Below are 15,785 nucleotides of genomic sequence, written 5' to 3' on the forward strand. Positions count from 1 at the left end.
ACGTTTTGCTCACCCATCTCTATGAGCTCATTCATTGTCAGCTCCTGACTATGTGAATCCAACAGCTCGTTGACATCATCACCACCATTGACTTCCAAATCTAATTGCCTAGCAAGATTAACAACCTCTATCACATGAGCGACATGAACAATGATCAGTTTCTGCCGTTGTTTTCGTCTCGTTTTTGAAAAAAAATGGACAAAATTTCTTCCAGACACCATTCAATATTTTTTTGTGAATTTCATCTGAAGATTCTTCAGTGATTCTTACGGCATCTAAAACATTGAATTGTTTCCAAAAGTCTTTGACAGATATCTCACTATTTACATCTCACGATGTAATATCCGACAAAAGTTGAGCACGAATTCGAACGCGCACATATAAATATGACAGTTGGAATACAAATTCTTGTATATATGTGCAGCTCATGCGGCAGCAAAGTTGAATTTTGTTCATCTTTTGCTCTCACTCTCTGCTGTCGCACCATATATTGATAGCATATGTAAAACGACCTTGAAGATAGTGGGCGGCAGTGTTGCCAAACGATAAAATCAAGAACCGCGTAACTCTGAGTTCGCATAAGTCGGGGTATTACTGTAGTCATTTCTTACTATGTATGTATTAATAAATTGTTTCGAAATGTTAGAAAATTTATTCATTCTCACTTCTTATCTTTTACTAAATTTCTGAATTTACAGAATTTTTCTGGTGGATATTAAATAAATATTAAATAATAAAAACAAAATTAAAAAATATAAAAAATAAATAGCTTGATTGCAGTGCTTTTATAGCTTTGATCGATTAAACAAATTCTGTATTTATTAGTTATTTATTTTAAATAGCCTGATGTGTTTATCTAGGAAACTATGTAATACATTCGAACAATTAAATAGTGGTAAAAAGACCTTAAGTTTTCATTTATAATATTATGACATTGTTTTGAAAGGTCATATTTCTTTATAACGAAATTTCTGTATAACGAATTTTTTCAAGGGAACAATTAATTTCGTTATATAGAGGTCTGACTGTATTTATATGTTCCCTGATGATTGCCAGCAGCTGTTGAAGTCCCCAGCAACTTGCTCTTTAGGCTGCTGCTCGTTACAATAGAAGCAGTGCAAGAATAGCTTTCGCTTCTGCCTGCGGCTCTGTTAATCTTTTAGTCTGTGAATCCCCCCCCCCCCCCAAGCTAGCAGTTTTCTGACCCACCTAACACTTCCTCGATGAATAAAGGTGCATTCAACGAAACTTGGGAATCTTTATTAAAATGCCCCATATCTGATTAAGGGAATTTATAAAAATGCAAATTAAAATGATTAATTTATGCACAAATTACTTACTCAGGTTCTGATCACTTGCAATCTGTGAAAAAATTGTTGATAGTCCAAATGCAGACCATGGTTTGCTGATCAGTGACCCCTGATATATATAAAAAACAACCTGATATTTACTGTAGTGTTGTGGGCAGATGGATTGCTGCCCTCTCTATAAAATCACAGAATTATTTTTATGATTTCACTTTATTTCAAATGTTAGGATATCTTCGTACTTAGGTAGCAAAATTGCATTTTGCTGTATATTACCCTAATTGTAACATTAATTTGCCTCATTAGTTTGGTGGTATATTAATGTTACTTTTTTTCTACAACAGCTGTGGGAACATAATCACATATCTTTCTAGTAAAGAAATTTAATGTTTTATTATTTTTTTCCATATATTTTACTGGCATAATTATTGCTTTTTCCCCCCTAGATCCCTATTTTCAATATTACTTTAATCTTCTCACCCGCAGTTTTACTGAATGCTGTAATTTTCAGGAAGGTATCTCCTGTGACTGGCAAGGGATGTTTGTATTAGTTTTCAATCATGCTACTTTAGGTAGGCCTATTTACGCATATTGATAATTTAAGTTCTGTCACTTACAGATACTTTTGGTTCAGTGGGCAGTGGTGGTGGTCTCTTTGGGCAAAATACTCCGCAGCAGAATACAGGCCTTTTTAATAAGCCTGTAGGTTTTGGTGCTCCTACAACATCTGCAGGTTCATCATTCACATTTGGCTCCTCTGGAGGAAGTTTGTTTGGTCAGCCCACACAGACAAAGGTAAGTGCTATTGAAAGGAAAACAGATTAAAATATAAAAAATAAATAGCTTGATTGCAGTGCTTTTATAGCTTTGATCGATTGAACAAATTCTGTATTTATTAGTTATTTATTTTAAATAGCCTGATGTGTTTATCTAGGAAACTATGTAATACATTCGAACAATTAAATAGTGGTAAAAAGACCTTAAGTTTTCATTTATAATATTATGACATTAACCATTTTCTGCAAATTACCCACTTTTACAAGTTCATGTGAAAGGTATAATTCTTTGGAGAACATAAATATTAAATAATAAAAACAAAATTAAAACTAAGAGGGAAAAGTAGTAAACCAAGAACAGTGGCCTAATATGTATATATATTAGTTGATAGTTAAAGGAACTTGTAGGCAATCCTCCCATTAGTCAAAGAAGTAAATTGCACATTATCATGTTTGTTCTGTTTGTACTCCAGAACAACCACATTGATCAGAGGAGTTTAATTCATTATCCACGATCTACTGAATGCCAAGGTTTCATGCACATGTAAAGGTAAGTTCTTTTATGAGTTTTGCAGGAAGAAGTTAATAACGTAATACAGTAAACCCCCACTATTTGCGGTTGCTGATTTAATATAAAATGAAATCTAAAAAAAAAGTGAAATTTAAAGCACCGTGAACATTTTCCGCCCTAAAAAAACATGGGCATGGCTAAAATTATCTTTCCAGGTCAAAACAGCGCTGTGGGAGGGGTGGCAAAATCGCGAGTGTGGATGTTTCTCGCTAATCCTTGTTCAGTATGTGTTATGCGCTTGTCATGGAAGGTTTCGTCGTTTGCTTTTAATTTGTATGCTTATAAATTGAATAAATTTATCAGTTTGTAAATTGATATGCTTACAAAAGTGACAAATCTACCGTGATTAATTTACCATGATTAATTTGATAAATTTTGAAAAAAGTGATAAATTTTGCAGTGTAAAACAGACTTTTTCAAGTGTGTTAACGGAAGAAAGTGACTTTATTGTGTACAAGTTCTTTTTAACTCGTACAAAAATATGGCTACGAATAACAAGGGAAATGTGAAAAGGTCAAAGAAGGTGATGAGATTAGCGAGTACAATTGAATTATTAGATAAAATTTCTAATAGTGAAAGTGTCTCCTCAGTGGCAAAACATTATAAAATCAATGAGTCAACAGTACAATCAATCAAGAAATCGGAAGAAAAAATCTGCCATAGTGTCTGTGAAAACGCGCTAATTGCTTCAAAAATTTGCTCTGTAACTCATGATGTTAAATTAGAAAAACTGGAAAAAGTTTAAATCTGTGGATAGAAGACCGAACTCAAAATAAAATTCCGTTAAGTTCACTCATCATTCGTGAAAAGGAAAAACTCCTTTATCAACACTTTAGCGAAACTGGTGATAGCACTGGCGGTATAAGTTTTTTTAGCTAGCAAAGTGCTGGTTTGAAAGATTTGTTTGAAATTTCTAATAAATATTACATTTAATATTAAATTGTTTCTTATTTTCATTTCGATGCCATATGCTTGCATTTCACTATGTACATAGTCATATTATGAAGGTACCTATAATACATACATAGACAAAATTTTAGACTAGTTTTTCTTATATATTTCATACTTTGAAACGGAACCTCTTTATTACTATGGGAGCCATAACTCAGTATTCGCAGCATTTCTCAGGAACGTAACTCCCGCGAATAGCGGAGTTTACTGTATTATAATTGAAAAATATGTAATATGACAGAAGTATTTTTAACAGACAGATTTCTAATATAGGTAGAAAATCTCCAAAATGGCTGTCTTGTAACTGCTATTATTCAGAAATGTATTTAAGATTTCTCCCCCCCCCCACCAATCTTGCTTAGGTAAGGGGAAAACTTGTTTTCTGTATATCAAGAAGCAGCATGTCTTGGTTACTATTCTGTTATCACTCTCCCAACCCTTTGTAAACATCAGCACAATTTGACATCAAGCCTAGATGGTTAAATATACATTAAAGTTAAATAGAATTTAATTTAATGCTTCTGAAAATTCATTTGATTCTTTTTGATTCATTTGCTTCTTCCCTATACATCTGATCTATGAATAAGAGCTTTCTGTGTTTGGCAGTCAACAGACTTTGAATGCCAAATAGAAAATAAACTAATTGTGAAACAATGTACAGGTAGTTCCCGACTTTACGAGTTAATTTGTTCCTAGTGCACGCTTGTAAAGCGGGAATTTATTCCCATGGACATAATGTTAAAAACGGGTTATATTCTCAACAATGTAACTTGAAATTAGTTAGCTAATTAGTTTGTTTAAACAATGATTGATTTATCCAAAGAAATGAAAACATATCCTGTAAAATCAAGTAAATTATATTTTAAAGAAATTATTTATGACTTAACAAATGTTAAAAAATGTTTATTCTTCATCATCGACTAAATGCACTCTCGTTGATCACTCATTGTTGGGTTGGCACTCATTGATTTGCGCAAGGAGTCTGTCTTCTTCAGAAATACTTCAAGAGGCATTTGTTTCCAAGATAATCTCTTCTCTTTTCTTTATAAATTTCACGATAGCATGCATAAGCATTTTTTAATGGCACGCACAAATTGCAACTAACTAACAAGATACACGCAAGTGAGATTGCAACTAATACAATTCGTGTGTAGTAACAAGTTTATGAAGCTTAAAAAAGAATGAAGAGAAGATGCTTAAATTTTATTTATGTTTTTTATATGATTGAAGATTGCAGTGAAGGGGAAATGCATTTCACCCTAATAACGTAAAAACCCACACAATTCCAGCTATCGATATTTTCACAAATGCAATAACATCAAGTTTACTATCTGTTTATAATTGCTTGCACTAACAGAAAAGCACATTAAGCCGGAAAGTGCAAATTGTTGTTATTGTTTTATGGTTGTGACTTCCAGAAATGTGCTTTAGAAAATATCACAAAGCCGTTCAAAATTGGTTCTTATAACAGAACATATGATAATGATGACAGTGTAGTGCATTTAATGATTTGAATTGGTAACTAATACAATTTAAATTATGAAATGACCTTTTAGAGAGATAAATAGCTTATTTATACAGCAAAAATTTCAACTTACAAGGTCTTGGAACGAATAACTAATGTGTTATTGTGTTCACATTACGATATTTTCACGATACGATGGAACGGATTAATATTGTAAAGCGGGGTGCAGTATATTGTATAGCTACGTGCGTGGTTTGAAATGTGGGATTTATGAATGTTTAACATTCATTTTTTTGCAATTAATCTTCGTATTTTCGATTTTGTTGATACTTGATACTTGGAAAAAAAAAAACTCGTAAAGCGGGAACTGCCTATACTCATTTGGAGAAACAAACTACAATTGCAATTTATTTCAAAATACATAAATAAACAATGTTCTCTCTCTGTCTCTTGGAAGTCTGGTTCTAAGCAATTTTTATTTCCCATATCAGAATATGTTGTTTGTAAAAAATACAGGGATGAAAAGTTCACAATAAAGAAACATGGGCAGAACACTGTTGTATTGCAAAATTATAATTAAGACTTTTTTTTTTAAAAGATAGAACATTATCAAAGTGAATTTGCCAGTAATCACTCTGCAGTTTCACTTAAATGATAAATTAATTATATAGTTAAAATGGCAAAGTATGCACCCAGCACTGCCTACTGAGTAAGTTATTGACACATTTTCTGTTTACTTTTACATACTTGGATTTCGACATATTACTTGAGAATTCATGCATGCTTAGTTTTAGTGGCAGTTAGGAATTCCTTGGTTGCCAGTTTTAGGACTCTCTAGTTGTAATATTAAAATAAAATAAAAAATTGTACTGTGATTGTGATTAATTGCTTTGTCGAATGTGTTTAATAATTTCCAGATTATAATGTAGATATCTGTACATTTATTCATTCCGTAATATATATATATATGTATGCATTAGTTGGAAAAATAACAAATTTCTTCCTAAGAATATGCAAGTGTAAGGATATATTTGCATATTTTTAAAATCATATTTGTGTGTAGCTATTATATTCATTAAAAAGACCTGAAACCTTGTTTAAAGTAATGTTTATTCTGTTACTAATTAAAAGAACTATAAAATAAGAAGGCAAAAGAACATAAAAAGATTGAAGGTTCGACTTGTCTAGTTTGACTCTGTGTATAATCTTTAAAGTAGATTCTTATTCTTCTGATAGTATCCTGACTCCTGCTTGTTTTAATGCAAGGTGAAGCATAGCTTCTGTTTGTTGCTGAATACACGATGGCTTCCATTGGAAGTACGAACAATATATGATTTAGTTGAGTGTAGTGATGTCCACTGTTTCTTTAAAATTGAAGTATTTTCCAGATGATTGTTATAGATTTGGAATGCTGCTAAGGTGAAATCTTAGTAGTTTGGAAATCAAACATATGAGTAGTTAAAAATAAGTTTGATTTTGCATTTTTTGGAAGATAGCAGTTATGAAGATACGAGGACCAGTACGAAAGTAATGCCTCCTAATTTTTTGCTTTCAAATGTGGTGGCGTAGATCATTTCACGTGTCACTAGGTCTCTAGTTTCGCCATACTGAGTAGCACTGTGATCAGTCTCATGAGTGCAGCACATGGATAGTTTAGAATGGTGGATGTTACAGATATACATATCTAGCAAAGAGTGGTGATTGAATATCTTACCAAGGAAGAAGTGATGCCTATCGAAATCCATACGCATATCAAAAATGTTTATGGTGACAATCCTTTAGATGTGAGTACAGTTAGACTTTAGATAAGACACTTTAAGAGTATGGAAAGTGATATTGTTGATAAGCCACAAAGTGGCCAGTGAAAGTTTTGTGAAAGAAAAACCTCTCCTTTACTCTTGTAACACCAGAGAAATACCATATAGATCGACGTGCTGACCAAAGAGGACCACCACCACATCACAACACATGAATTGTGTGATGCAGTAGGTATAGGGAAACCTACTGTGATAGCCATCATAAAGGAATTAGGCTACAACAGAGTTTGTGCTGGGTGGGGTCCCAAAAATGCAGACACGTGAGCACAAAGAATCCCAGAAAGTCATCTATATGGTACTTCTTTGGTGCTACAAGATTGAAGGAGAGGTTTTTCTTTCATGCACAGTCACAGGTGACAAAACCTGCATATACCATTATGACCCCAAAATGAAGAGACAGTCAGTGGGGTGGCATCATCAAATTTCACCATGCGAGAAGTTCCAAAGACAGCTTTCTGTCGGTAAAGTCATGGTGACAGTGTTTTGGGACAAAGATGGGAGGGTCTTGCTTGTGGACTTGTTGGAGCGTGGCACCACAATCAACTCAGATCAATATGGGGAAACATTGAAAAAGTTGAAAGCCTGAATCTGTAGAGTTCAACTGGACAAAAAACCTTAATGAGGTCTTCTCCATGACAATGCACGATGGGAGCCACTGCAAAGCTGGGGGGTGCACTGTTCTTCCTTACCTTATACATGCATGCTGAAGGATACATTCAGTGGCATTCATTTTGTGGACGATGGCTAGCTCAAGCACAATGTTCGTAAAGCGCTCCGGAGCAAGAGTAAGGACTTTTACAGGATTGGAATACAGTGTCTGACTCAGATGGTGGAAGTGCATAGAAAATGGTGAGTTTGTGGAAAAATAACAGTGCCTTTATTAATGACTGAGGATTAATAGATGTAAAAGGCATAGTTGTAGGAATTAAATTTTCTGAGGAAAAAAATAGGAGGCATTACTTTCATACTGCTCCTTGTAGGTTTTTATTTTTAGCGATTAGCATAAATGCTACAAATTAAACACATATTTAAGTTTAAAATATGTTATTTCTAGTAATATAGGTTAAACCTCAAAGCTAATTTTCATGATCAGTTTAACTGTGCTGATTTTTGTTTCACTTAAGTAACAAAACTTTAAAGAACAATGCAGTTGAAGTGTCTTGTTGGGGGGGAGTACTTTTAAATAATAATAAAGAGCACATGCTAAACACATCTCTTTTAGCTTGGCAGATTGGTAGTTGAAGAGCATTGTAAATAGCTTCTTTTTCACAAAATGTCATCACTTTGTTAATGATTTTTCTTGCTTGTGAATGGATGCTTTTGCCCTTCTTAAATTACATCATTACAAAAATAAAACCACTTTTCAAACTGTAGAATGAAAACTAAATATAAATTAAAAATTGAAAAAGTATACGTTTGTAAATGCATCCAACTAGTACTACTTCTGCAAAGTTCTGTTTCCATCACCAGTATGCGTTTATAGCAGCTCTGCATTGTGAGCGTTCACAACACCCAAACAAAAATGAACTCTTCCATCTCTGTGGAGTCAGAATGATTAATAGGGTTTTTTTCATGATGGTTAGACAGTACATGGTGAAGGAGACCTCCCAGTAAGATGCTGCTTGTTTTACAGATTAACATCACGGTGATCCATTGTCCACAGCCAACGTTCCAGGTTTACAGCATTGGAATCCAGCATGTTTGCTGTGACCTGTGGAAATTCGGAAAGGGGGATCTTGATGGTTGAAGGGCACAGCTTCAACACTCCAATTTGGTTGCTACTTTGACAAGGGTGGAGATACTGGGATGGCTCACCCAGGATAATTTGGCTATTGGGTTCACCTACAAGGGTCAACTGTGTCAATGCCACATGCCCCATGTGTGGTCTGAGAGATGGGATTCAGGCAACCAAGGTGTGAGTATGGTGCCCAGATAGCCTTGGTATTTACTCCTGAGTATATTTATTGCTTGCTAGGTAGTGGGTGGGGAGCTGGCCACTGAAACAGAACAAAATTTCTATGAATTCCAATAATGTAAATCTTTCTTCTAAGAATCCAACAAGGTCTTTTTCATTTTTGTGAGGAATCTGGTATCACCATTTCAGCAAAGAGGCCCAGGATCGAAGCCATATTGGGTCCAGTTTCTTGGTTCTCAATTATTCACTCGACAAATGAACAAGCAATTGGGGAAAGTCTTCTTTTTTTCCCCCACATGATAGTTTCGAAGGTTTAGCTGTCTCTCTAAAATCTGTCAAATGTTTGTGATTAGGAGATCTTTTGAGACAACTGAGCTACTGCTGTTGGGGAAAATTCTTATTATAGTAACATCCATACAACATTGAATTCCTCACATGGACTAATATCTGAATGGGATCTCCTTGAGGTTAGTGAGGACGTGATATATGCTCTGAGTTAAAATCACATGGAGAGACTGATAAAACAAATATCTGGCCACCAGGATGGGAATCTAATGCCTAGATATATCGTCCTTACATTTAATTCCCTGAAATCCCTTACCTCTGTTAGTTGAGTATCTCCACTGTAGTAAGGCCATGTGTTCCAAATCCATTAAGATGCTTCAGATGTCAAAAGTATGGATTTTCTCATGTGGCATACTGTGACACACTTGTTTGTGTTTAATGTGGTAGTAAAGACTACACCAAAACAGTCATTTCTTTAATTGCTTGGTGAATATTCTTCATATTCTAAAGCATGTCAGCAGTGAAAGGAAGAAAAGAAAATTCAGAAGGATAAAGCAGAGCTGAATATCTTGTATCAAGAGGCAGGAAAGCTGTTATTATTTTTACTATTAGTTTTTGCACTCAGCCTGTAGTTTCAATCCACTACAGGATGAAGGCCTCTCCAGCAACTTTCCAGTTCTGTTTTGTGCAATCTATCCATCTCCGCCATTGTCTTCCAGGTTTTCTTCTAGCTCCTCTTGGGTACCATTCTGTTATTTTCTTAGTCCATCTATCATCATGTCTTCTAGCTGTGTCCTGCCCAAGACCATTTTAGTTTTGATAAGAATGTCCTTTACTTGAGTTTGCTGCCTAATCCATGTGTTTCTCTTCTTATCTAACAGTCTGATTCCCAATATAATTCGTTCCATTCTTCGTTGTGTATTTCTCAGCATCTCTTCCATCCTTTGGTGAGTGCCCAAGTTTCACTTCCAAAAGTCATGGTGGGGAGTATACATTGATTCTTTATTTTGCGTTTCAGACAAACTGGGATATTGCTCTTCAGAATTTGATTATATTTCCTGAATGCTGTCGAACCAAAATTTATTCTTCTCTTTACTTCCAACCATTTATCCTTATTACAGCTAATAACTTGGCCCAGATAAGTATATGACTCCACCTTTTCAATTACTGCTCCTTCAACCATTATGTCCCTTTCTGTGGCATACTTATTCATCATTACTTTTGTTTTAGCCATATTCATCTTTAGTCCAAAATCCTTACTAACTGTGCTTAACTGATTAAGATTTTCTTCTAATTCTTTGGGATCGTGGCTTATGACCACAATGTCATCTGCAAATCACAAGTGGTTTAGGTATTCTCCATTCACATTGACTCCTTTCTGCGACCAGTCTAATCTTCTGAAAGCTTCCTCAAGGGCAGCAGTAAACAGCTTCGGAGATATTGTCTCCTTGTCAAACTCCTTTCTTGATTTTAAATTTCCTACTGTCTTTGTCTAGTCTAATAAAGGAGGTAGTGTTCTCAAATATTTTCTTCAAAATCATAATATATGGGGTATCTATACCTTGTCTTTCCAGTGCCCGAAACATTGCCTTATGCTGCATGGAGTCAAATGCCTTTTCATAATCCACAAATGGCAGGCATAATAGTGTTTTATGTTCATTTGCTTTCTCCATTAGCTGTGATATTATGTGAAGGTTGGCGCCTCCGTTGCCAGGTAGGCAGGAGCAGCAGTGCGTAGCACATGCTTCTTGATTAGACCGGGGTTCGACTCCACGACCATCAAATATGGAGGATGCAGCAAGGTCAGGGAATGACCACCGCATATACCCGGAGCAATATGGCCTTAGTTGCTAATGCTCCTAAAAACCAAATAACAACGTGAAGGTGATCCATAGTTGAGAATCCTGTCTTAAAGCCAGCTTGCTCTTTCAGTTGATTCTCATCAAGTATTCTTTCTAATCTGTTAGTAATGACCCTTGTGAATAACTTGTAGATGTGGGATAACAAGCTAATTGGTCTATAATTTCCAGTTTCTCATTTATCTCCTTTCTTATGCAGCAAAACTATGATTACATTATTCCACTGCTTAGGCATCACACCTTTTCTAATGCACTTTGTGAAGAGCCTTGCCAGTTTTTGTATTATGTCCCTTCCTCCCAATTTTAACAACTCTACAGTAACTTCATCTTCCCCCGTGGCCTTCTGATTCTTCATTTTCTTCAATGCATGTTTTACCCCATCAGGAAGAATATTGGGTATGTCGTATGTGTTGCTAATTTGCGATCCATCTTCCCCACTGCTGGCATCATTCCCTCGCTCCTTGTATAATTCTCTATAGTAGTCTTCTGCTATTTATAAGTACACCATTGCTGTTCTTCAGTTTCAGTATCATTTGTCTTTCTGTATTACTGCTCATGGTTGCTGATTTAAGTCCTTTGTTTTCCCTTAATGCTTGTTCTACTTTCCTTTTTTTAAATCTTATGTCCTCTCTGAGTCTCTTTCTAATGGCTTTGCATAACTCAATATACTCAATTTTCTCCTTGCCAGTGTTTATCTTGCTCTTCTTTTGTCTCCTTCGGTTCATCATAACAAGTGTTTCTTGACTAATTTTTTCTTCTTTGGATTTCTTTTTCTCTATAGGTTTCTTGGGCTTTGTCACTTTCAGAAAGTTGTAATATTCCTTGTCAATATCTTGGTCCTGAGCAGTCTGCAGAAGCTCAAACTTGTTCTTAAGTTCCAGTACATACTGCTCTTTCTCCTCTTTTGTTATCTCAAAGACCTTTGTATTATTTACTCGAGTCAGTTTTTTCCTTTCCTTTTCTACATCTATATCAAGTGTACATCTTACCTTTCTGTGATCACTTCCAACATTTACCTTATTGAGGATGGTAACATCATTCATGCTATATCTTCTGTTAGTGAGGATGAAGTCGATTTCATTAGTTGTTAATCCATTTGAACTCTTTCAGGTCCACTTTCTGTTCACCCTTTTCTTGAAAAAAGTGTTCATTACTGACAATCCTTGAGATTCTGCAAATTCCACAAGTCTTTCCCCTCTTTCATTTCTTTAACCAATTCCAAAATTTCCTATAGTTCCCCTTTCTGCTCTGTTTTGTCTTTTTTCCAACCGTAGCATTGAAGTCCCCCATAATAGTAGTGTAGTGGGTTTTCTGCTCATCTAGAAGACAATTTCAGTGTACATTTCTTCAACCTCTTCATCATTATGGCTCGATGTTGGTGCATAAATCATTATAACCTTTAGCTTGTACCTCTTAGAAATCTTGAGTATTATTCTTGACACCCTTGGTGATATACTTTTGAATTAAAAATGTTGTTTTTTAAATCTTTATGGACCAGAAACCCAACTCTACCTTCATTCCTCTCACTGTTTTCATTGGTGTACAGCAAATTTCCACTAGATAAACTTATAAGTGATTCATTTATTCTTCTTGTTTCAGCCAAACCGATAATATTCCAATTCACATTTTTAAATTCATTTTCAGGTCTAATATCCTGTCTTCACTGATGAGCGATCTTGCATTGTAACAGGCCAAGTTCAGTTTCCGTGCATGGCAGCCTGGTCGTACCCAGAGATTCTTAGCACCCTCTGCTTCCACTGTGATCGTCTCGCTGCCGTAAGAGGGTGAGTGAAAGCTGCTGGGAACTGAGGGCCATTTGTTTCATCGTGCTGTCATATGCTGGAGGGTTTGGTCTTTTCCTCTTCACACCTGACCAGGCTTCTTGAAGTATATAGTGAATTTGCACTATATAATAGTGCAATTACCAATATAGGCCATATAATAAAGCTTATGTTCAAATAGGCTGTATAATAAAGCTTATACTCAGATAATCAGCTCTCCTTCATAATTGTGGAAATATTTCTTTTCACATGGCTACCCATATGTTTTCTGCCATTGATCTTTCTCATTTCTTTAATTGCTAGGTTATTATTAATAATTATGCCTGCATTTGTAATATATTTTTATCTCTTAAGGTGTATCTGTCTTTTCAAACTCAACAGGAATATGGTTATCTTCAAGTAAATTTTTTTTTTTTATGAACATTATTATTATTTTGTTTACTTTAGCCTCTATTTGGTGGGACTGGCAGTACTGGGCTTTTTGGATCGACATCTACTACGCAGCCATCAACTGCTTTTGGTGCTGGAACAAGTTTTGGTTCAACGTTTGGCACCCCAAATACCCAACAAAATGTAAGTTAATTTTGCATGCGTGAATAATAATATTATTTTTTCACAGTGAAAATATAACTTTTTGTGGGTTTCTCTTCTCTTGGAAGAATGTGTAGTAGAGTTAGAAATGGTCGGAATTTGCATGCTGTCATTCCTTTCAACTGTCACATATTTCCTGCTAACAGAAATAACTTTTACCTCTAATTTGTCTCATTGCCTCTTCCATAGAGTAGAAATTGTTTACTGACTTTGTAATTTTGTTTAATTATACTATGTTTTATACCACTGTTTTCCAACTGTGGTCTGTGGGCCACTTATGGCTCAAGTGACTTGAAAGTGTTCTATGAAACTTAGCAATAAACATGTTACATTTTGGAATTCTATCTGCTTGTTATCTCAAATAAAGTGCAGTTCAGTGTCAATGAATTACTTTAAATGTTGAGTTGGAGAATGTCTTTTTGCTTGATTTTACCCTTCTCCATCTTACCGTCATAATATTGTTGGCAGCAAGAAGTTGCTGTCTTTTTCTTTTCACAATAAGTAATAAAAGTATATTAAAATTGGAATTTTTTAACATACTTTTATTACTTATTGTGTATATTGTGAACTAAAAAAATGTTGTGTTGATTTTCATTAATGAGTTGGCTGTCGGGTGTACTTTGGTAGACTGTGGTGCAAAATAAAATGCAGGATAATAGCATCTTTATTGTGTTCATATTACTTGTGTACTGCTAAGTTAAATTCTCAATTTTTTTCATTGAGATGCCAACCACTAAGCATATAATTTATTTGTGGGTTGCTGTTCCCGAAGAATTTGTAATTTGTCTTAGATGGTGGTATCTCAGCCAATAACCAAACTGGGTTCCACTCCTGTGACCAAAAACAAGGTTAGTTAAGGCGGGCACAGGTACACCAACACTTGGACAGCAGAAGATTGGAAAAATGTTGCGTAGTCTGACAAATTCCAGTTCATGCTTGATGGGAGGAGTGGAAGGTGGTAAAAACAGCAGTCCCTGGACCCATCCTGGCATGTGTCACCAGTGCGAGTTGATGGTGATATAATGGTGTAGGGAGTATTTTATAGTGAACGTTGGATCCCTCCTCATACCAGTGGAGCAATATTAGGTTATCTGAAAGTTGTTCCTGATCATGCCTATCCCTTTATGTCCACACTGTGTCCATCTGTGAATGGATTCTTCCAACGGGATAATTCATTATCTCACAAGGACAGAATTTACAGAACTGATTCCAGGAAGAGTAAATTTTGTCTACTCTCTTGGCTTTCCCACTCACCAGATTGCTATCCAATTGAGCACACCCCTGAGATGAGTTGGAATTCAGCTCTTCAGAGTTGAAATCCACAACCATCCAATTTGCAACAGCTCTGTGAAGCAGTTGAGTTGATATGGATGAGCATCTCTGTGCATGCTTGTCCATGGCATGATGAATCCAGACTGGGTAGGAGGGAGGAGATTACTTGCTCTTAGGTAGGTGTACCTAATAAAGTGGTCACTGTTAGTCTGCGTTGCAGGATGCAATTCTTCTTGAATACCAAGATATTCTAATATTCAGAATAAAATAAAATCACAAAAATAAGAAAGAAACAAAGCAACATGTACTTCCAGCACTGTAAATGCATCACTCCCTGCCCAAGGAAACATGCACTCACATCCACTAAAGGAAGAGTGTTAATTCTAAAATAAATGAAATAAATAATAATAATAAATAAGTAAATAAAATAAATAAATAAAGACAGGGAGTCCACAAGCAACATCTCATTAGAGAACATCCGCAATTGTCAACTCCAAAAAGATTATATTTCAGTTCTTGATTACTATTCATTGAAAGGATAATTATCCTTTGGCTGGGTAGCAGTTAAGATAATGGCTTCTACTTAGTGCAAATCAGTGTTCTTTCAAATGTTTGGTGTTTTTATGTTTTAATGGATCGTGCCCAGTAATTAGTGGGTCAATCACAAGTAAGGAGTTTGAAAGTTTAGGCCTGTACACTGAAAAATGCATTGCCTATTGTGAACTGTCATGTCAAAAATTCTGAATGCTCTTAATAATTCAGTATGCATGTAGTCACAATGAATATGTAAACTCTTCTGGCCTTGGCCATCTGAGGTATAAATGAAATTAATTAATTTAGTTATGTATATAAAGTGCCTAGCATCATAATACACAGCCATTTCTGAATAAACAGAAAATTTTTAAGGTGGCATCGTTTTAGGTTATATCTCATATTGTGAATGCCTTCACAACGAGTTGCCATGATATTGCACTACTTCGAATAAGTAACGCTTCACCTAAGGAGAAGACTAGTGTTACTTATTCTCAGATAGGTACCACCTATAGGTACCACCTATCTGAGAATAAGTAACACTAGTCTTCTCCTTAGGTGAAGCGTTACTTATTCGAAGTAGTGCAATATCATGGCAACTCGTTGTGAAGGCATTCACAATATGAGATATAACCTAAAACGATGCCACCTTAAAAATTTTCTG

General features: G+C 35.3%; 1 protein-coding gene across 1 annotated transcript in view; it reads left to right on the plus strand.

Annotated features, from left to right (window-relative positions):
• The window catches only part of Nup98-96 (nuclear pore complex protein Nup98-96), a 770,989-nt gene that overhangs the window by 151,957 nt on the left and 603,247 nt on the right, over positions 1-15,785 (plus strand). The window contains exons 8-9 of the mRNA XM_090379042.1: positions 1,927-2,102; positions 13,175-13,300. Of these exons, the coding sequence (XP_090235168.1) occupies positions 1,927-2,102; positions 13,175-13,300 (302 nt within the window). The remainder of the gene's footprint in view (positions 1-1,926; positions 2,103-13,174; positions 13,301-15,785) is intronic.

The sequence above is a fragment of the Mastigoproctus giganteus genome, chromosome 8, assembly GCF_048544385.1.
Source record: "Mastigoproctus giganteus isolate SK-2022 chromosome 8, ASM4854438v1, whole genome shotgun sequence".
NCBI classification, from domain to species: domain Eukaryota; kingdom Metazoa; phylum Arthropoda; class Arachnida; order Uropygi; family Thelyphonidae; genus Mastigoproctus; species Mastigoproctus giganteus.